Source organism: Pleuronectes platessa, chromosome 11 (genome assembly GCF_947347685.1).
Source record: "Pleuronectes platessa chromosome 11, fPlePla1.1, whole genome shotgun sequence".
Lineage (NCBI taxonomy): Eukaryota > Metazoa > Chordata > Actinopteri > Pleuronectiformes > Pleuronectidae > Pleuronectes > Pleuronectes platessa.
Genome location: NC_070636.1, coordinates 24,587,701 through 24,612,087, shown reverse-complemented (window position 1 = coordinate 24,612,087; position 24,387 = coordinate 24,587,701). Strand labels below are relative to the sequence as shown.

Genomic DNA, 24,387 nt, shown 5'->3' with positions numbered 1-24,387 from the left:
ACAACATTGTTGTGAGAAAGGACTGAAAGATGGACTAATCCATTATTGAATATTTCATCTGATATCATCTTGAGGAAAAGAAAAATATAGGAAACATGTCACATAGGTATCAAGATGTGTAATAGTTATTCCATTCTAAAACAGCATCATTGTATATGCTCAAAAATGAATGGTCAAACTATAAATGGAAACCAGAAGGTGTCTGGCTCTAATATTTTGTCCCCCACCTACAGATTCTGCATATTCACTCTGAGAATCTGTTCATAGATTCTAGCTTCCTGTAGATGTGTCCGCAGCACAAGCTACAGTGCCAGGGTCCAGAGACAATACTCCAACTGTTTTCCCAGCCTGAGTTGTACTGCTTTTTTGTGTTTTATGTACAGTATTTTAGAAACACAGTGTGGTTCTCTAGGTAGAGACATTAACCTGGAATTGTAAGCTCATTTAATTTCAATGTAAAAATCTTCCTCATATGTGTTTATGCAACCAATGTGAGGTACAAATGATTGGACAAAGCAGCCATTTTGTGCCTTTTCTACTGTGTCCACTTCTTATACTTGAGCCCACTCTACTCTGATGGTGTGGGCGAACACCTCTATTGGATACGCTGGTGATGTGCAGCCAAGGGCATACATGCTGTTTTACTTTGCCCCCACCCCCACGTGTCTCATTCACTTCTCATCAACACTTTCCACCCTAGGAGGGAGAATCCAAGAATCGTATTATAGAGAGCATTTTCAGTGGTTTACATTTATATGACAATGTCAAGTGTATAGCAAGATTGTAAAGGCCATTATAGGCACTTTCAAGCTATTTAAACATTTGTAACTTGCCAAATTTAGGACTTTGGGGATAATTCAAATGTGTTTATTTTAATGGAACAGTGCATATTAATTCAAACTTATATTCAACAACAACAATTTGTGGACTCCCGCTCACAAAACAGCAATTCGTAGTATGTAGTTTGACCTACACATCGATATGAATACTTTCAAAGTTTGAACTTGGTTTAATGGACCCTGGGTCCAGTTTTGGTAGCCTTACCATTATTCTCATCTTGTATTCTAACATAATGCACATCACGAAGATAGCAGTGATCTGAGAACATGGTTACATCATAACACAGTTAAAATGTGGAGTAAGAGAGTTGGCAAATAAAAAAATAGTGCCAAGGTTTGTCAAATTGATTTTGGAAGAGACAGTGAAATTATGACCTAAACTATTTGCTGTAAACACCCATCTTAGTTGATTGAAACATATTTATACCCGGTAAATTATTAAACTGAAGCTTTATTGAATTCCTGCTGACTGCATAGATAAATACAATCAATCAATGATCCTGTCAAGAGGCTTATAAGTGTTTGAGTGTAGCTTAAAGTTGGCAGTGGTCTGTACAGTGAACCATAATGTGACCTTTTTTTTTATTCATATGTATTCAAATCCAAGTCTTTTTATGAGGACTTTACTTGATAGTTTTCCTAATACAAATTAAAAAGAACTGTTGTCAACAGCAAAGATGATTCGGAATATGCCATACACATATTTCCTAGCATATGGTGATGAAACATATCATAGTTTTTTCTAAATTTTCCGTTGCTAATGTTGAAGAGGAGTGGGTGGAGATGAAGAGGTGTCTTGAGCGGTCAGGCTCAGTGAGAGATTGACTGTCTAATGAGGGGTGAGTGGCTCAGAGAAGGAAAGATGGAGAGGTAATGGACAACACTAGGAGAGACTCAGGTCATCCCCTGCTTGAACAAATGACCCATGCTGCTTCTGGGAAAGTAATGTCTGAAGTGAAATGAGCAAAGTCCTGATAACTTCATATGTAATGCAAAAACGTCACCACTTTTAAAATTACAGAGCCAGAAAAAGGACATAGAGAAAAAAACAATATATCAATATAGTTGATAATTTTTTTCAATTATTTTATCTTTATGCCACTCTTTTTCAATTAGCCACCAAATCCTGGTTAATTCAGCAGCAAACTTCTACCCATGTCAAATATGTAATGTTTGAATGGGTGCTTTAGTGTATATTGTCATCTTTTTATTACCCTGTTTAATCTCTCTCTATCATTTGTCTCTTTGTTTACTCTAATCGTTTCATTAAAGCCCTTCTAGAGGCATGTGTTGCAAATTAGCATCTGCCAGAAACACTTGTACTTCACACAGCTATTTTCAGTTTTTCTAAATACGTAGTATCAGTCCATATCAAATAAACCATAAATAAATATATAAACTGCACATTACAACCACATCAGTATTTGTCAAGATGTTGTCAAGCAAAATCAACACAAAAACAGATTAATGAAAAACTTAGCTGTGAGATCACTTATATCAACCTTTAAAACACTTGATCACTAAATTATAATCAAACAAATTATGACAGAGTTCTTAACTTTGCTGTCAAACAGTAACGTTTACGCGACACACACACACACACACACACACACACACACACACACACACACACACACACACACACACATGAATGGTTATTCCAGCCTGTTACAGCTCAGTTCAGTGTCCTCCCGCCCTCTGTTGACACCTATGATCTAATGAAGCCAAATTCAATTTTAATTGTTCTTACATTTTTTCTATTTTTCTTGTCAGACGATTGAACTTTATGAAACAGGAATTTAATCACAGCCCATAAACACTATTGCTGTCAATCCAAACTCTGCTTCACTGCAGTGTTAAAATATTACGATCGCAACAACGTCTAGCAAAGTCATCATGAGAACAGATTGATGAGAAATACTCTGCTGTCTGATTGGATATACTGGCATTTATTATGTATATTAAATGCCAGTATATTGTGTGAGGCACTAAGTTCACATAGGTAATTCTTATGGAAAGTGTAGGTTTTACCTTTTCATAGTGAAACACCAAGCCACCATTTTCAGATCCACGTCCACTGGACGCCATTTTAGGAAAGAGTTGTAGAGAAAGAGGTGCAGTTATAAAGGGAATACAAGATAGTTTTAGAATGGGCAGTGTTGATTGATTAGTCAGCCAGTGGCCACCTTGTGACGGTTACTAGTGACATAGTAATAGTACTTGTAATTTATATAATTATACTGAACTGGGAAATGTTTGCAAAATGAGCTTTTAGGACTGAACATGGTCTTGAAGAGTATGCTTGGAGAAGTAGGATATAAACAGTCCAGTGCTGATCAGTGTGAGGCTTGTAGATTGTCCATGAAAATGCATTTCAGCGTGCTTTGGCATGTTGTGGGTCTAGGCTCACTGACCACTCACAACCAAATTAGCTTATACGATGGATTTAGAAAGTGAAACGCTGGAGTGCTTTTACTTTGAAAGGGATTATTGTTGATAAGTGGTGGAAATACGTACGTTTGTGAAATAGACAGATTGTGGTTCACAGCAGCATAAACGGATACAATTATCTTTCACCTGAGCCTAGATTCTAGACTAATTTAAAAGTTAGTAGTGATATGTGACAACCCACACCTGGGCTTCTAAGCTCATTGTAAGGTGACAACTTTAAATAGAAAGAGAGTGGGTATTCTATCATTCACTAATGTCTAGAGGGACATTTCGTCATAGCCCAACATTCATAAGACTGTGGCCGTGGCTGATGTGTATAAAAACCTTGTCAAAGCCAAGTGTCCGAATACAAATTTCCAATTGGCTCATCGTCTGTTTATCTACAGTGTGTATGATGGTTATAACTCTCTGTTTAGCATGTGGGGCTTAATGAGACTAAATAATCTGTGCATATTATTTGATGGAGGTGTTTCTCAGATAAAACTGGTTTGGCCGTGATGGATTATTGATGAAATCACAGTCTCAGGCCTGATAGTTAAATCCTTTGTAACGATTTTTAAAGATCATTATTCATTAATGATTGGGATATGTTGACATCTAGATGGAATCCTTATCTGTTTGAAGAAATATTTAAGTTGTGTTCATACTGTGGCATTGAGCTTGATGTGATTTAAGTTTTTAAAAACTCTTAAAGCCTTGTTATAAACTCCGCCAAGGAGGTTATGTTTTCATCTGCGTTTGTTAGTAAATTAGCAAGATTACCAATTTTAAATATATGTCTCATCGTCATTTTGAATTGCAGTTCTGTGGGGTCTTTCTGTGTGGAGTTTGTTCTCCCTGTGTTTGGTTTGGTTTTCTTCAGGTACGCTTGCTTCCTCCCATAGTCTCAAAACATACAGTTCGGGTTTAATTGGGGACTTCTCTCTATATGTTGACCCTGTGATATGCTGGGATTGGCTCCAGCTCCCCCCACGACTCTCAGAGTAAATGGAGATGGATAATATATAACAGATAGATAAGCATCATTAGCAGTAGTTTATATATATTTAAATATGTATATGTATATGTATAATTCGATTATTTAAGATGAACATAACATAATGTAACCTCAATACTCACATGAATGTTATTAAGCTTAATTCAATCAATGTCGTCCATGAGAGTAATTTAATTGTAGGTTTACTAACCCCAGACTATGAGTGGATAATTTTGTACCCAGAATGACACTGTCATTTCTCCATGTCCAAAGTAATACATTTTTGGGATCTTAGTGGCTCCATTCTTCTTTCTAAAACTTGTATTCACCCGAGTTTCACACTGTGAACAGGGCTTCACTAATCTACAACATTAGAGATACAAAATGGCCTCTCCACACACTGATTTGTCACAGCCAGCCATGCAGAAATATGCAGGAAAACACACAGACATCATAAATCATGATATCACTCAATTATGAATGAGAGACAGATTTGATTCATATTCATTACCCTGGTGCCACTGAGACAAGTTGTAACATTAATTATTCACAGAAAACAATCCACATTATTCATTTAACAGTGCTTTTCAGTTATTTATCTCAGCCATATACTTATTAGTTACTTAAAGTGGTCAGAGTCCAAACACATGTGGCTCTGACTTCATACTAATATCTGAGCTGATTTAGATTTAGTATTTCAAATGTCCCTGAACTCACAGATCTGCCAATAAAGTGTCATTAGTTAGTGACGGGACACCATGAAAATGCTCTATGGGAATATTAAGATAAAATAAAATATAAATATCAATTGTAAAGCTGGGAGCAAACGTTACGTGATACTTTATAGCACATGCTGCTGAAAAGTAACCCTTACACCAAAACAGGTTGAATTCAGTTCTGTGCCACCCAGAGCATCCTTCCTAAATATGAGGGAATTTTACTGTGGCCATATTTTTTCCTTCTGCCAACCCTCCCTCTGACATTTTTATGGATGACCCCTCGCAGGACTCATACATCAAATGAAGCCTCCGAATGGAACGGCGTACGGATGCCATTAAAACCATTACGAGCTGATAACAATTTCCTCACGTCACCCTCATTTCGGTGCGAAGGAAGCTCTGTGCGTTCTCAGTTTATTAGTATTTTATATTGCAGCAAGATGGCTATCACTACCTCGGGCTGATACATTTCTAATATCTCACCAGTTACCAGAAAACAGTAGTATATAAGTATTGTGCACATATGGTATACAAAGATCTAGCAGATTGCAGAGCATAACAAAGGCATTTTTGTAACTTGACAATATTGATCAGTTTTTTGTGCCACTGAGCTTCTTCTTTTTTTTTTTGCATGTCTGCAGTATGAAGCAGGCCACTGTTCTTATTCCAACCCTGCAGGTACAAGTCCTCAGGGATAAACTAGCATGGTTCCTCTTGTACTCCCCCTGGCAGTGGGTTGTAGATGGAGAGAGAGGCAGGGATGCGCTCTCACCTTTGGGGAGCGATGTTGGAGATGAAATGCAGTTTGACTTTGCCAGCCCAAAAGGTAGATGAGAGGAAACTGGAAAACTTAAATTGGATAAGGGAAACATGTATTTCCTTTTCTGAAGCATATATATATTTATATTGTATATTGATGCAGTGGATGGGAATTGTCAATATGACCCATAATGTATTATTTCTGCTCTCCAAAGAGCCAGATTTATTCCTGTTGCTACACCCCATCTGTGACCGCAACACATTCATATAAGCCACTATCACAAATCACAAATGTGTGTCAATAGTTTTAAATGACTATATTTAAGTACCCAGTCTGGCCATTTGCATCACACCATCTGGAACCAAAGAATGGCTTTTAGTTAAATAATAGGTTGGGTGTTGGTTCCCAGCTCCTACCCTGTTGCTAGCAAATCAATAGTTTTAGACAACATTTTGTTATTTAGCCATTTGAAACATTCCCGCCTTGCACTAGATATTGATTCAAGCTCACAAAAAAATCTTCTTTTCTATACCATGGGACAAACACAACACTGTGGCCACGGTAATTACCCTGATTTCTGAACTGAATGTGAAATGACCAGCATGGTAAGAATTCCAATCATTGAATGCTGTAGAAGGACAGTTGTGTTGCTAGTTGTGGAGAGCTTTATTGCTACATGGATTTGATGAGAATAGGACAAAACTTCTGTATCAACATACATGGCCGATGTACCACGTCTTTCTCCACCAGTAGCTTACCTCCCCACCTGGAGGACAGGCTGTTACCCACCCAACTAATGCCACTCAGATGCTCAAGGCTTTTAAGCTATTTACATAATAATACTTTTATGGCTTATGATTGAAATATACATTTTATATACAACTCTTTAATCAAGGTAAATCCCAAATTGCAGCTTGGGAAGGTTTTTGTAGTTTTACTAGAATCTTTGGACTGAACTTGGCAGCAGCTTTAGACCTCCATGACCATGGCCACCTATTAATAACGTTCTGATTCTAATTAAAAAAAATTCTGCCACAAAGGTTACACTTTTACTTTATTTTGCTTATATGCAATCAATGTGAGTTAATAAAAGGTGCAGTGCAGGTAAGCGCTCTGTCTCTAAGGTCTTACAGAAATAATCATGGATTCATGTTCAACTCTAACTTTCAGAGACGTTCAAATGATTCAGTGAAGCCTGCACTGCTTTCTCTCACCACACTGTGCCAGAGCATTGTGTGTAGATGAGTCTTCTCTGTGGAAGAGGTGCCGGAGGTGTCTGTGTTAAGGAGATGAAAGCTGTGGCCATTTTGTGTTTAGTTTCACAGTGTTTTCCTCCTTTTTTCAGTCGCGGTTGAGTCGCAGAGCTCAAGCAGATCCTCACAGTGTCTTTGCGGCTGCTAGATTGTGCTAGTGCCGCAGCTTGGCCCCCAATCCAGTATTTTTTGCTTAAACGACTGCGAGCTAATTGAAGATGATCTCACAGGTAACGACTCCTGACTGGACCATTTGTCTTTGTTATCTCTCAGCTCTCCGGTGCCCTTTAGGATCTCTCTCAGTGTTTTCCCCTTTCTTTCTTCTGCCACTGCCACAAATACAGTCAGTGCACACTACGCTGGCTTTTCAATGTGCCTTCCCTCCCATCTTTCCTTCTCTCTGATCAAAGGCATAACCACTGTGTCACAAGCAATCTGTTTGACTGGAAATGCCAATTTTAGTGGGAGGGTAGGGCCTTTGATGTTGTCAGATGATAGGTATCTGCAGTCTCCCGGTACTTGTCCCATTGTCTGCATCCCTCTCTGGCACGTGTTGAGCATTTCTGAAGGTTATTTTTTTCTGGAGTAGGTGACTCTCTCTATTAGTCAGTCAGGATGGATTTTAATTATACGGTGATTATTATTTAATTGTTGCTCATTTTTAGTTGTTTAAAAGTACATATTAGGGGTTATAATGGTAATTGGTCAGGTTAAACCTTACAAACCTAATTTATTATTTTCTTTGAAGCTACACAATAGCTTCGAATTTAGAAAAAGAAATTACACTATACAGAAGACAGGGGTATTGCTGTCATAACAAAAAAAAGGAGTTATAATGAGAAATATTTCTAATTTCTACAAGGTCCTTTTAATATTATAAGATATTTTGTGTAATCGTGTTGTTACTGGATCCCACACTAGTCACTCAGACCACACTAGGAGGTGGTTTGAGGCACTTGTGGCCCCATTCTTTTAGTAGTGTAGATGCAAATGTGCCCTTGACCGCTTTGAAGGACCCCCCACTCAACTGATGTTGCCTGACCCGCTACAGTTTCATAATGAACTTAAAGTATTTGACATTTCTAAGTTTTGCAGTCAGTGATATATGTTCAAGCCGACTGCAGCATATTTGATTTCAATATTTTAGAGATGCACTTGAATGCCGAATGTAAACAGTTAAACTCAGATTTGTCCACTTGTGATCGGATCACAAGAAACAGATGTTGTCCGGACACATGTGCTTTATGTATACCAATGATCCTATTGATGCTTGATGAGCTGCTGAAGACTCTCCAACATAGAAAGGATGGGGTGAAGAGGTCAGGAGTCCATCACATAAATGGAACAAGGGAACAACCTACAATAAGTAATGTTTGGACCTTCGTGTGAATGGAGATTGAGGGGTGATGGTGGTGAATGCATGGAACTAAGCACCACCTGACCAATGTTTTTTTTTCATGATGACAGCTGCACACTATTAGTGCTATAATTGTTTCAATAGACTTTGATTATTTAATACAATTCAAGAACAATAAAAATGAAAACAAAGGAATAAATATATTTTGTCAAGCACTCACAGTTTTTAAAGAACTGTAACTTGACTTTGACCTTTCCTTAAGGATTTGAGACTTGTTTTGAGACTTGCTGTGACAGGATTTAAGTCAACTGGACCTGCAGCAATAGGCTTTAAAAAGAGATTTGGTTTCTGCATTTTAATAAATCCATGATGCTGAGGACAAGTTTGAAAATAGTCTTGAAAAAGCTCTTTTTTATCACTCTACGAATGGATATTGTTGAACAGTTATCCAACTCTGGCTGTACAATGCAAACCTGCATCTGAGGACTGAAAATATACTATTCTCAACCTTTCACTCTTTTTTCTTCTCACCACAGCAAGGGAAGAGAACGTGGCCACTTTCCGTGGCTCAGAGTACTTCTGCTATGATCTCTCCCAGAACCCCATCCAGAGCAGCAGCGATGAGATCACTCTTTCCTTCAAGACGTGGCAGCGCAATGGCCTTATCCTTCACACCGGCAAATCAGCTGACTACGTCAACCTGGCTCTGAAGGACGGCGCGGTCTCCCTTGTTATCAACCTCGGCTCTGGAGCCTTTGAGGCCATCGTGGAGCCCGTCCATGGGAAGTTCAATGACAACTCGTGGCATGATGTCAAAGTGACCCGCAACCTCAGACAGGTAAGGCCCAGAGTTGGTGCATGATTTGAAAATGTGTATGGAGTAATTAGGTTTGAAGCTTCCTTAAAACACATCTTATTAATGATGAGAGTAGCTGGTATTTGAGTTCTATCTATCTACCGACCTACCAAACTACCTACTTACCTACATACCACACAACCCATCAATCAATCCATCGATCCATCAATCCATCAATCTATCTGTCCTTCCACCACTCTCACCTCTGCATCCATCCATCCATCCAATTCATATTTCATAGTTTTAGAGCACAGTTTCCGGCCTCCATTTCCTTCAATTCTCTCTTCCTTCCTCATTATTTCTTTCGTCTTATCTATCTCTGGGGTGATCAGGGAGATATGATGTAGTCACCCAAGACTGATTATCCAAAACTGATCATTAGTAAAACTTTCCAGGCTGTATGTGTTAATATGTAAATAGAATCAGACAGAGTCCCAACTAATTTGTCAGGAATACAACAGAGGACCTTCTGGTGTATCGGTTCACAGTGTATCCAAGTAAACCCCCAAGTAAAAAAAAACATTTTTGAAAAATAATTGCAACTACAGTCTGACTACATGCTGTGCATAATGTTAGTTTTTTTTTTTCCACTTAACAGAGCATAGGAAAAGGAGGATGAGCTTCTGAGAAGTTGGAGACAAGCAGCTTTGTTGCCTGCGCTTCTTCATCCAACAGCTCACTGAGTGTACCCTGCGTCTTCCAGGGTACACTGGTTGAAACTGATTTACTGACAAATCATGATTGTGGTCCGCACTATGACATATGCGACTGTTTCACAATAAAAGCCACCCTATGCATTGCTAGGTGAGTGCTTTTAATGTGAAGCAGTCGAACAGTAGGGACTGTCAGTTTGCATGAGAAATAGCTGAATCCAGCTCTAATATGGTCCTAATTTCAGTGAGATCAAATTCCAGAAAGGAATGGTGGATTATGTACTGTTTCTTGTGAATCCTCCAACAGATGAATCCAACAGATGAATCCAAAAGATGGACAGTTCAGTCTTGCAATGTAAAGTAGCCACGTAATTAGAAAATGTAAATAATTAAATGACTTGCATAAAAGTTGGCAACTATAAATAGTGTCAAGAACACAATTTAATTTTTAAACTACATTTCTCAGAAGAACAGGTATGCGTTGTTATTGTCAACAAATCCTGTAAAAAGACGGAACTCAACAATGCCCATCTCTAAACACATCATGATACCTCTACCCTGTCTTTGGCACTGAGCCAGCCCCAAGTTAATTCATTCTTAACAAAGATGTAAATCTTTTAAAACAGCTCACATATAGTATATTGTTTCAAAACTTTCCAAAATAGCTGAGCATTTGAGTCTTTACTCAATCATATCTACTGATTGGGAAGACATGACTACAATTTACTAATTTAAAATGATATTATTTAAAAATACAGATTTCATTACTTAATCATACTTGGAATATTGTTATAATAAAAAGGGGTCATTGTTTTGTGTGTGTGTTTTTGAGCTGAACAGATGTCAATGCATCAGTTTTCAGGCTGGACCACACCCCCCTCATCAGCACTGCAGCACTTTGCCAGCTTCTAATCGTCTTATTCACTCACCTTGTCTGGGCACGATCAGGGCTCATTTAACGACAACAACACGCCACCTTCTCACAACCGTTTGTGACACGGTCGGTCTATGACTCATAAAGGTGCCCTCTCCTCAGCTGTGGATAGGTTTGAGTAAACCGCAGTCAAACACACGGCCATCAGGGGGTTCTTTTTCACCATCACTGGACGAGTATGAACCAGTTTGATCACTGACTGCAAAAAAGTTGGAGGCTTCTGTATCGCTTCAAATAGTTTACAGAATTAATATATAGCTTGAAAACATAAATGTTTGTGAATTTTAATATGAGCCATTTCACAGTTAATGTCCACATATTTTAGATTTGCCATTAACATGTAGCCACTTTTCGCCTTTTGGATTCCGCTCTTTTTCAGGGAAAGTCTTGTTTAATGATGGCTTCTGAGAGAATCTTTTAAAAATTGTTTCCTAACCAACCAAATGCCTATTGATTTGGTATTTAAAATGAACAAGACACTTTGAGTCCTCTCAAATAAAATGTTTGATTTTGCTTTAAGCATATTACACTTAAATAGTTATTTCCAGCACATCAGCTTTCAGGATATTAAGGGCATTCAGCTGTATTACAATCTTAAGAATAATTAACTCAGCCTGTTTAACACTCAAAGTGTAGGTTCATCTGGCTCAATGATGTGAGCTTATTTTATTTTTTTTATACTTTATTTTTTAAGAAACAAAGATACATTGCAACATACATACATACATACATAAATGGAACAAAAAGTTGGTCACTTATAAATTTAAACTGATGGTACACTGATGGAAGTAAATGTCAATTTACACAGTAACAGATCAGGGATGATCCTGTGAGGTCAGAAACACAATCCATTTTTCCCAATACCGCAAAAATGTATCAAATCGTAGATTCAGCGAAAAAGTCATTCTCTCCATTTTTAATATCAGTTACAATATCTGTCCAGTCAGTCTCTGTTGGGGTTTGGCCTGTAGCCATTTTCTTGTTACAGCTTTCTTGCTGGCTGCTAACAATATCTTTAACAAATATTTGTCCTTCACCAATAGGTGAGCTGCGATGTTGCCCAAATAGACTGTAGAAAAGGAACAGTCAAATCCATCTCCAAAAACAGTCTGTATTACTTGTATTACCACCTGCCAGTATGGCTGAATGGCTGGGCAGCTCCAAAATATGTGGAAATGATCTGCCAGCTGTTCTCCACATTTCCTCCAACATTGACCCGTTCCTGCCTCACCTGTAATGATGTGAGCTTTTGAAGCTATTTCAAACAATAAAAAGGATATATCTGACTTTGGATAAACAAACAATACTTGTTAGTAGTATACATTCATTGTTGATTAGGATGCTTTTGAATGTATTGACAATAAGAAATATAGAATGCCACCTGTCTATAGATGGCCCCAATCCTTTATATTTCTTGAGTTTTTTTCACAAATCCATTAAACAGTCCTCGATTGGCTTGGTACTGGTAAGACACCACAAACATAAGAAGACAGTTTAGACACATCTTTACCTTTGGGATACAAGGCCCTGATTTCTTTTCCAGTCTTTTCACCCTCACTTCTGTTAAAGTCTGTTCTGATACAGCTCCCCTTTAATGCACTTGGTTATACAACCATTTTTGTACTAACACTTGTCATAACTCTCATTTTTCATCATATGCTTTTCATTTGATTTTTTTTAATGTATTAACACACTTGCCTACCCCACCTTTCTGCAAAGCAAACAGGCATTGGATACGCTATGGTAAACAAACTCCACTGTATGGTAGATATCATTCTTATTGTCATCTTTTGGTTTGCTGTGTTCTTTTTCCTTTGCTTTATAGACTTCTCTACATCAAGAAATGATTCCCTAATGTGTTTTCATGATAACTTTACATTCCTTGTCCCTCCGTCCTTTTCCTGGTTCATCCACTCACATTGTTTTTGTACCTTTATATTTTTTATAGTTTCCTTTTTTCGGTCACCCATCACTTTTTCTTCTAGGTGTTTGCTTGGGTTTTACCCTCGAGGGTTTACGGAATTTGTTTCATTCCAGATTCTGCTGGTAAATGTTTTTGGGGTGATATTATTGTCTAAGCTGTCAGAAGTACCAAAAGAGAGAAACAATCACTGGAACTGTACAATACAAGTGCATGAACCAAATCCTCCTCACACTTGACTTTCATCTTCATTCATGCTTCTGAACACTTGAAAATATGTGGCAACCAATACTGTTGGAGAAAACTGATTAACTATAACCATTTTGGCTTGCGCATAAATGGATTCAACATACTAGGAGAATATGAAAGCGGATTTATCTTTCAAAGCAAATGTTTCTGTCGATGAAAACTGTCACTTAATAAACAGTGGATAGTGATGAGAAATGACAGAGTACCTGCTCATGTTTTGTCATAGATACTGAAGCATGAGTCAGACTTGGGCACAGTGTGGTTTCAGTAAACCTCAGTAGTAAGCTTAGTAGCAGGTAAAGTCGCCTCAACCTTTAGCTGAGGCCAGACGTCAGTTTGTTTTTCTTTATCTTACAGTGGTCTACAGTAGTATTTAATCTACTATCTAAGTAAAAACAAAAGTTATTGTTATTTGAAACCATGAATAAAATGACATTTTGAAAATCTAAAATACTTGTAGTGAAGTTAAGGGATAATTTTATTTCCTCTCAACTTTGGCCAGAGCACAGATACTCATCACAAGCAATCAAAGTTTTAAAACAAAGTTTCTGCTAACACTCCTTAAAGTAGCTATCAGCTATTCTGCTAATAGTCAACGTTAGCTTCAATAACTTACTGATGCAGAAGAAACATTGAGAGTTCAGCATCAAACCTGATTCCTGCTCCTGTTTCCAGAGGTGAATGCAAGGGTTGATTCGTCTTTTCTGCGTCCGATCTACTGCTCAGGGGGAGCATTAAGGTCTTGTCTTGTAAACACAACGATGGCTCAAGCGCTTGGCGAGTGACCGTCACAACCACCTGCTTAAAGCAAGAAACCTTAAGTTCAGCTAGTAGTCAACTTATAAATAGGCCTAGTGTTGAAAGTTACTTTGTTTTAATGCAGAATAGACTAAATGTGAATGTGTTATACAATATTGGAGGGTTATTATTACTGTTATGTAAGCAACATTTAATCATTGAGTCTTATTGACTTTGAAGAAACTTTCAACGCTTTATATACAATGGTATTTTCATTATAACAATATGTTACAGCTCATAAACTACTCATGGCCTATGTAATGAAGTCTCAACCTGTAAATGGTAAATTTGGCTGTCATATAGATATAGTGTTGAACTAATAAACTATACAGAAGCATGACATGAATTCCTCAGGTGATGAACTGCTGAGCTTCCTTCCACATCTGCTGGTCAGACTTTCGGTTATGGCAGAAATATTGTCAAATATTCCATTCTGTGTGTCCTGTCCTGCATGTTTGTGTTTGGTTTTATGTGCTGTGACACTATCTCCTCCTTCCTTTAATGGTTTGTCTTTTTTCTGTTTTTTTTCCTCCATGTCAGTGTGATTCTTGTTTTCTTTTGTCCCTCACTTATATTCAGACATAAAAGAAGTTCACATAGAATGATAAACACCACATGTTTTGTGGAATGAAGTTTAATATTAATCCATGTTTGTCAGTGTCTAATGCCAAGTTTACCCAGTCAAGTTAGTTTTTTTTACTAATCTTGCATGCCCATCAAGAGTTTTAACATGCACTAATTTGCAAAAAAACTATTTCGATCCGTAACAGAGATAAAATGTCACAGGGTCTGAGATTTAAAATTCGCATAGCTCAGAGTGATTATATCTTTAATACAGTCAAATGGGGAAAAAAATACTTTTGTTTCCAGCCTCACTGTTCACTCCTCATTATCAGGTGACAATATCAGTGGACGGAATTCTGACGACCACAGGCTACACCCAGGAGGACTACACCATGCTGGGATCAGATGACTTCTTTTATGTGGGTGGAAGCCCCAGCACCGCTGACCTGCCCGGTTCTCCAGTCAGCAACAACTTCATGGGCTGTCTCAAGGAGGTAAAGTACCTGATATTTTGATAATTGGTTGTGAAAGTGAACGTGATGCTGGTGTAGTGGGAGCTGTTTTGATGTATATCTTTAAAATGTATTATACATTTTTGGTGTTACTTTTCAGACTATATTTGGAAGCTGGGACAAAGAGGCTTTAAATTACAAATTGGGTATAGAAAGAGAAATTTACTGAGAATAATTATCTTCACACTGGTGTTTTGCTTAAGTCCACTAGATAAAAGTTGTTGTAGTCAATCTGAAAATTGTCTTTTTCTGTTTAAAATGTACCTTTTCATTCGACTCTACCTGGTGCAGACCTTAAAGATACAGAATAACAGAAAACCTGTTGCCACACGTTCCAAGTAATAAAGGCAACAGCATTTAGTTTGTCTGTTAAGAGCTACTGAAAAAACATGGCCGTGCAACATGGCTGACTCTGTGGAAGATGACCTAATCCTTGATAACTCATTGTGACGATGCCAAAAACTAAATTCTTTGTTTGAGGTGATTATACACTACACAACTATGAACAATATATTTCATTCTGACAGTAGATCCACCAAAATCCTACACAATGGACCATTCAATTCGTAACAGTAAGTCTGTGGACTGAGTTCCTACGTCCTTGGATAAACTACAGCACTGGTCGGCAAATGGTAGCCTTCTCTCTTTCATTGCATTATCATTATTTAATTGCTTTAACTTTAAAGTATAAGCTTTTAATTTGGAAAGTAGAGAACGTGGGTGTGAATGTCAACTGCTCATCAAACTTCTGAAATATCCGACATGCAATGTATCGAAAGATAACAGCAGTTCAGTAAATCATTAATAGTTTCATTTCAAAACATTGAAAGTCTTCACTGCAGTTAAACCATGGTAGGAATTCACTCTGCACCATAGACTGGATATAAAAAGCTTAGCACACAACGTTCCAGCACACAAGTGTGTTGTGGGACTGTTTGAAGAGGACTCTCAACTGTCAAAGGATAGTGTTGAAGTAGACTCCACTGATACCTTACATGAAAGAAATCATCTTTGGAAAATAAATTATTTTCATGGCCCGTCTGTTAAAAAATAAGGGGGCAAAGTTTATGACCTATACTGCAGCCCGACACTAGGGTGCGGTCATTATGTACTGTATGTCTGTACTGTATATGCAGTGATGTCGTCCCACCTCCTAAGACCCTGTACACTGTTATTGGTTGGTGGCTACACATCCACAACATTTGTGGTGTAGAAATTTCCTGAACACAGCAAAATAAGTGGAAAATAAGAAAGTATAGACAAAAGACAGGGTCTGTGCAGATAAATACACAAACATCTACTGGGTCATGCTGTTATCGAGATACAATGTATTTTTCCCTCAAGAAATATTTCCAAATCTTTCAAAAAACTTAAAAAATGGTTCAGATTTAAATATCATTGAGAAATAAATTTAAACTTCCAGATCTTGTTCTTCTAATCATGCTTCAGCTGGTGTCAGCTCTGACACTCCAGCTGATTGTGTTCAACTAGGATCGCTGCTCACATCCTAACTGACATCTCAGCTGCCTCACACCTTATCTGTTTTCAGTACTTACATCTTATTCGTCATTAAAACTTCAAATGATACTTCAGCTGTTTTCAGCTGAACGGACATATTTCTTCAGCATTCAAATTGAATCGGTTGTTCAACTGCTCCAATTCATTCTTGAGACACAAACATGACACTCCCAATTAAACTATCTTCAGAAAGGACATTTCAATATAAGAATTCAAATTTCCACATGTAAGACCTCTTCTATAAACTTACATAAAATGTGCACACATATTGCAGGTAAAAATAACAGTTTGGAGAAAAGACAGAAAACTGAGAACGGATAAAGGTTGACAAGACTTTTTGTAATTTGCAAAGTTTTATTAAGTTTTACATATAAAAATACTGGTATAGGGGGGTCGACCTCTAACCAGAAGGTTGGCAGTCCAATTCCCAGTTCTCACCATCTGCATGCCGATGTGTCCTTGATCAAGATACTGAACCCTGATTTGCCCCTCATAGTTAAGGCACAGTAAATGCACCATTTACAGTGTATTTACATACTGTATGAATGTATGGGTGAATGGAAATAAACTCTACTGCAAAGCAGTTTGAGTTGTCATCAAAATTAGAAAAAGTGCAATATAAATACATAAATACATTTACAGTTTAAATGTCAATGGAGTCTCAGCAGCACTGGGCCTGATGTTGAAGTTGCTTTTGTTATACTAACAGTTACCACACTGAGCTAAACCAAAAACACACACACATATGCCACATGCACAAACACACACAAATACAAATATATTGTTCTCTCAAGCTGATGATGTCATACCGAAGTACTTGACTGGAGCCAGTTGCTGCAGCATGGCAGCAGGGACCCAGCTTTCTCCGTAGTACACACACACGTAGAAACACACATGTATACACACACACACAGAGTACACAGCGTCATACATGCTGCAGGGAGAGGGAGGACATGGTGCAGTAGCCCTTTAATCCCCCTCTGGCCTACTTCCTGCTTTGTGCCATGCTGGGCAGGTTTGCAATTCCCTGTACCCCCCACCCCTTACAGACACACACACACACACACACACACAAACACACACGCACACACACACACACACACACACACACAAACACACACGCACACACACACACACACACACACACACACACACAGACACACACACACACATGCAAATAGAGACACGAATACCCAAACATGCCCATTAGGTTTGAGTTCTCCCGAGGATAGTGTTGTTGTCACTTTACAATTATGAGACACAAAGACCTTTTCATGTGGGCTGATGCCCACATTATATATTCAGTAATATCCAACCTAAAAACTGTGCATGAGCGTCACACTTGTGTTTCAGTGTTGATTTATGAAACAGGGATATGAAAAAAGTGCAACATCATAAATCACATGCAAATTCATCAATTTCTGATCACAGTCTGTTTGCTACTATCTTCAAATCATAATGTGTGTTTGTGATTTGATGTTTATATTTTTCAGTACCAGCCTTTCATTCACAGTATATTTGCAACACATGTGCAATAGTGTAAGTGTGTAAAAATAAAGGAAAAAGATTCATACGTGATTGAAAATAGGTTTTCTCACCACAAATGACTTAAATGATTAATCAGTTATCACAGGTTTTGTTTGTTGTCAGGAGCAATAATTATAAATTGTCAATCTAAAGACATCAGCAACAAGCAGTTAATTTCCAAGAAATTAGAATTTCACTCCAATCACATTCATCAGACGTCCGATGGACAGTTAGTTAGATGAAACTAATAAGACTACTAATGAGAACTATTGTTCTCCTGCATGGCATGAGATGTTACACTATAACTCACATGAATCTATGCTCAATGGTCTCACACACACAAACACACCCTGTCTGAAAGATTGTCCTCATACCCTCTCTCTTATACAGTCGCACACATGCTACTCACCCACACATCTGCAGAACCCACAAGCTCTGCCTCTGCTGTCCAGCACCCTCGCATCCTCCACTCCTTGCCATTAAGGCTAATTTGCCTGCTGCCAATGCTCTTGTCCTTGCCATCACAGAGCGGCATCATGGATAAATGTTTTGTTACCATGGCACCAGGTGCTGGTCTCCCTTGGTAGCCCCTGTGGTTGGCTGGCGCATGATTGTTATGCCTTTCATAAGCCAGCAATTACAGAGAAAGCCTACATCTCCAAACCTACAAAATACATAATGGCCTACAATAACACATAATTGCTATAATTGTCATTGTCATTACACCTCCATCATCCACTCACATGGAGGCCTCTGACTGTGCCTGTATACTGTAGCCAGCAAAGAAGCACAAAGGACTGGTTCACAGACAGTGCACGAAGGATGAGCAAACACAATGACTGTTATTCTCACTTTCCTCCTGTAGTAACAGATTTTGCTACTGACATTAAACATATTTTCATAGCATTTTGACCACTCTTAAGTATGTTAATCTACTGCATTAAAACATTTTGGCAAAATTAGATTTAAAAACCAAACTAAATTAGACCAAAAGAAGTTCAGTGTTATGACCTGTGATTAAGTTTAGTTCTCCATGTTGTCAAGAGGGAATCACAGACGTTTCCTCATATCCCTGTGGTACCAAACAAACAGTGGTGGAATTTAACCAAATACTGGTAATTTACTCAAGTACTGTACTCGGTTCTTGCTCTATATTTCTATTCAATGTTCTTCTTACAGAACACATACTGTATGTACTGTCTGTAGAAATTTGTCTTTCATGGCTGACTTTGTGGCAAGGTTAGCTTGGTGTACAGCTGCCCCCTGCATCTCAGGAGTTGAGCCTTTCTCAGCTTCACCTTTACAACACAACACAACGCAACACAAACAAAGCGAAGCAATAGAATGAATTAGAATGATTCCTGTTGAAGCTTCCAATGCGTTCAGGTGAGTGTGACGTTACACCACTGTATTTATTTTACAGCTATAGTAAATCTTTGTGTGTTTTAATTTACACTTTCAATCTAAATTTGCATTTTAATAATGTCAAAAATACACATCATTTGATTTTGTTCAATCATGTGCAAAATATAAAAAACAAGGATAAAAGCTGTGCACACAGTCATGACTCATAATAACAGAAGACAAGGGTAATTTTGCTGCATAATGAGTAGGTTTACTTCTGATTAGTCAGTTCTTATGCAGTTTTACTAAAAACTACATTATTGAATTTGCGTCTTTTCCGCTTGGCACTTTCAAAACCCGAGATCCATCTATTATCTTTTCCGCTTATCCTTTAACATTGGGGGAGAGGGCTGCTACATGAGCTTTCAGTCCACCCTACCACAGGGTGGACTGTGGGAGAAAACCCATGGAAACTTGGGGAGAACATCCAAGCTTGACACAGACAAGCCCTGACTGAGCTGGCATTCAGACGAGAACCTTCTTGCTGCAAGGTGACAGTGCTGACCACTGCTGACCAACATTTCTGTGGACAAAGAAAGAGATCAACATGCATTCATAACATTCTTCAGTGCAAATGACACTATTTAAGCATTGGTTTGGTTTCCATCAAATCTGAAGAAATGAATGTGGCTCTTCAGTCGATAGTGCTCCATTATGTTAATTCTTTGGAACCTGTGTGGGCCATTTCAAGGAGATACAGTACATTATGTTGGTTTTCTTTGTGAAACCAATAATCTATGTTGTTTCTTTAACCTATATTTGTTCCACAACCTAAACCATGTTTTTTCTATTGTTACCATGATGACGGTTGTATGCCTGCCCCCATATGTAGTATCAGAAGGGACAGACGACCTATATAATCATTCAGCTTGGATGACTTGGTGTTTTTGAAAGATTATATGGAAATATATTATAAGGATGAGGCTAATTAACTGTACTTTATAATACATTTTCAATGATTTATTTACTTCATATATAGGCCAATAATTATGAAGTCATTGTCATAAATATGTTTTTCTCCAAAATACCCTCCAACTGAAAGCACACACACACACAAATACACACAATTACACACACAGACACACACACACACACACACACACACACACACACACACACACACACACACACAGACATATTTGCGCAGCTATCCTTTGGGGATCATTCATTCTGGAAAGCCCAAAACCTTATCCCTAACCTTACCCATGACCAATTCATGCCTAACTCAAACCTTAACGTAACTTGACCCTAGCCTCAACTAAACTGCATTTTGCCTCATCAGGGGCAAGCTTTGGTCCTCATTAAGTCAACTGATCCAGACAAGGTCAGAGTTTATGCTTGAAGATGTCCTGAAGTGGTAAGAAAGGTTTGACCTCATCTAATTAATAAACCGATGCATAAAAACACCACCAGCCACAGTCTGAGGATCTATTTCTATATTTCATCAGACTAAGGAGGATCCAGATCAGATTGTATGCTCAGCAAAGGAAATGATGCCACCCTGTGGGCAATACCACATACTGCAAAAGCTCTGATTTGGCAAAACACTGTCAAGTGCTTTTTGCTGGTGTGTCTACATGATGCAACAGCATATATGTAGGATAATACATTTTTTTTCTTTAGCACTATTAACAGCCTTCTAATTTATTGAATAAAAAATGGCTTCTTATTACATGCATGGAATATACACTTGCACTGACAGAGTAAATTGAAAACTCCCACTTGCACACACACAGTATGTGGTGTTAGCGGCAGCTGAAGGCATTCTTGTATAAACTGAGTAGTTAGCAGGTAGTTCTTTGTGACCTGGGTAATTGTCATTTCTGCAGAGCCGTATTTGCGACACATACACATGTAACACACACGCTACACGCTGTCAGTAGGGAGGAGATTCATGTGCAAGGCAGCCGCAGACATATGGGGATGATAAATGTTTCTGTCTCCCAGTGCTCTCTCACACACACACACACACACAAACACACACACACACACAAACACAGACATCCCTCTCTCTATCTCTTGTGTATGATGTTGACTTACCCATTATAGCAGGACTGCAGGATTCAAGCTAAATGGTAGTCCAAAAATTAGGCCTTATGCAGAGGTAAATGTACACTTTATATTAGCGTTGTGTGATGTTTTTGGATGCAGCAGGAGACTGAGATGGTGGTGTCTGACTGAGAGAGCGACCCCCCTTGTCTTGGTTCTTTTGGGATGCAGAGGAGGCAGGATTACGATGCCCTGTATTCCTACCGTGTCTCCTGTACATTCTTTTTAGATACTTTTCATTGTGCAGTACAGTGTCATCACTGGCTGTATTGATGCTCAGAGGCAATGGTCTTTTGGTTGAATGAAGCGCTACATTCATGTACCACACCAGAATCATACACATGGTGTGGGTGGAGGTGGTCAAGATGGAGCAACGCACATGTGAGACTGGAGCTCACAACCTCAGTCTTGTCTGTGGTCAGGTTTAGAAAACCAAAGCACTTTGGTTAAGGTTATGGAAATTTGAAGCTAATGTATTTCTCTAATCCTTACTGAGCAGAACCAATGACTACACAAAACCATAAAAAAGGGACTTGCCAGATGTAATATTTTTTACTCTTTCACTAAAAGACAGAATAAAGTTATCATTACGTTATCTTCAAAACAAATTCACTGTTGAGAATCTGTTGTTCATTAATCTTCTAATTAAGTGCTTCACACGAACTGTGTGTTATCGCTACTCTGAAAATCACAAGAAATTTATCAAAATCCAGTGAGGCAGAACACAGTGAGAAACTGTGTTTGAGAGGAAGCCCTTTCCATAACTCTCTCATAATCTTGAGTCAAACACTTCCCTCAGGACAACATGTAAGCTCCAGGGACAATCCCAACACTGATATTCAAAGGCAGATCATTACAAAACCTTCCCATGTATTTTGCATTACAGCCATTGTACTTGTAAGGTTTGAGGACACATGCTTTATTGTAAGTGACCTGACCACATCAGTTTCTTTCTCTCTTGTGGAAGTTTTGGACGCTAACAATGAAATGTTGCTTTGGCTACAATCTACAAAATGCAGTACAACCCTGGGACAGCTGGTGTTTTAGCTGTGTTCGACAATGATAATATTTTTATAAATTCCAATCTAGATTTAGCACACAACACAATACCGAAACCACTCTCCTCTAGATTAAAAATGATTTATTGATGTCTGTTGATGCTGGTGATGACTCTGTCTTACTGCTACTTGACCTCAGTGCCGCATTTGACATCATCGATAGACTAAAACAGTGTGTTGGTTTATGCGGAACTGCCCTCAGATAGTTCCAGTCTTATCTCTCAGACAGATGATTTTCTGTTTCTATTGGAAATAATGTCTCATCCTTGGCTCCACTGATGTGCAGGGGGGACCACAATGTTCTATTCTTGGTCCCATCATATTTTCCCTGTACATGCTGCTATTAGGAAACATCATCAGGTATTCTAATGGGATATCCTATCATTCCTCTGCTGATGACACCCAAATCTATTTGTCTTTCAAGCCAGACAACATCAGCCGCGTGTTTTTCCTAACAGAGTTACAGTTCCCCTGGCCACCAATATAAAAACAGCAGCTAAAGATCGATGTGTCACATTCAATTTCCCAACTGAATTTTAAAAAACACATGTCAATGAAAAAAAATCTTGCTACCTCCACCTACAACATACATCCAAAATTCAATCAGTTTAATCTCTCTCTGACTTAGAAAAGCTCCTACAGGCCTTTGTCTTTTCCCGTCTAATGCCCTTTATACGTGCCTTAGTCAAACTTCAGTAACAATTCGCATTTTGTTCAAAATGCTGCTGCTCGTATTTTAACTTAAACAATCTGTATCACGCCAATCCTTGGATCCCTACATTTGTTGCCAGTTAAACTTGATTTAAGATTCTTTAAATAACTTTCAACTATTTGCATTTCGGAGCTCTTGACTCCCTGCATTCCCCACAAACCTGAGATCAGCCACTCCGGGATGGCTAATCAGGGTGTCCTGACTTTCTCTTTCAGGACCCTGAGGCACTGGAACTCCAAACTGACTAACTCTCTAGCTATATCAGTGCTCAAAATTTATTTTTATAGGAAGCATTTTTAACATGCAATTTGTAATTCTGGTGCTACTGCTTTAACTCCCTTTATTCCCTTTCATCTTAATTTTATTGCAACTGCATTTTTTGTAGTTTCTTAAATGGGACAGCTTTTGACACTGATCAAGATGTCTGCTCTAGGGGCGATCTGGCAAAGAGAAATAAAGTAGTAGATGGGGGTAATGAACCTTGACGATGGTTGCTTCCCGTTAATAAACCAGACAAAGAAGAAGATGCCACGTATTTTGTAAAGCATTTAGTAACCTTGTGTGGATTAGTGCAGATAATGCAGGTTATTATTATTCTTAGTCCTATTACTATTACTATTATTATTATAATTATTATCATTATTTTATCAATAATATTATTTTATTCTCAAACACAGTAAAAGAGTGTGTGTGTGTGTGTGTATGTGTTAGCGTGTTTGTGTGTGTGTGTGTGTGTGGAGGTCTGCTGCAAAAGATAATGCATGATGGATTTCTATCATTTGGCCATTGTCGGACATTTTCTATAGCTTTCTGTTGCCCCAACAGAATCTCTCTCTCTCTCTCTCTCTCTCTCTCTCTCTCTCTCTCTCTCTCTCTCTCTCTCTCTCTCTCTCTCTCTCTCCCAAAGTCGTAATGTATTAGAACATTCTTGTGCATTTGTTTGAAACATTATGCATTTTTTTAATGGTGTTTAGTATTTACAAACATGTTTTGTTTAGATATTGGCAAGAAATCCTTTTACCAAGAATTGGCAATAACCTCAATAACTGGAACCTAAACTCACACCACAGTCAAAGCCACTGACACTGTGCAGTAGGCCATTCTTTCAAAGGGGCAAGATATAGAGACTATGACTGTGTGTTTTTCACAGCTACAGAAAATATGGAGTTGCCAGTTCACCCGAATGTCCTTGGACTGTTGGAGGAAGGTTGTAGAACTGCTAACCACTACACCACTGTGCCTCCATCCATTATTATAGTGTCTCTAGGATTTAATGC

The 24,387-nt window shown here is 38.3% G+C and overlaps 1 protein-coding gene across 1 annotated transcript in view; it reads left to right on the top strand.

The window, feature by feature from the left end:
- Positions 1–24,387, top strand: part of nrxn3a (neurexin 3a) — a 174,826-nt gene that overhangs the window by 68,054 nt on the left and 82,385 nt on the right. Inside the window, exons 5-6 of the mRNA XM_053435201.1 lie at positions 8,892–9,193; positions 14,663–14,824. Of these exons, the coding sequence (XP_053291176.1) occupies positions 8,892–9,193; positions 14,663–14,824 (464 nt within the window). The remainder of the gene's footprint in view (positions 1–8,891; positions 9,194–14,662; positions 14,825–24,387) is intronic.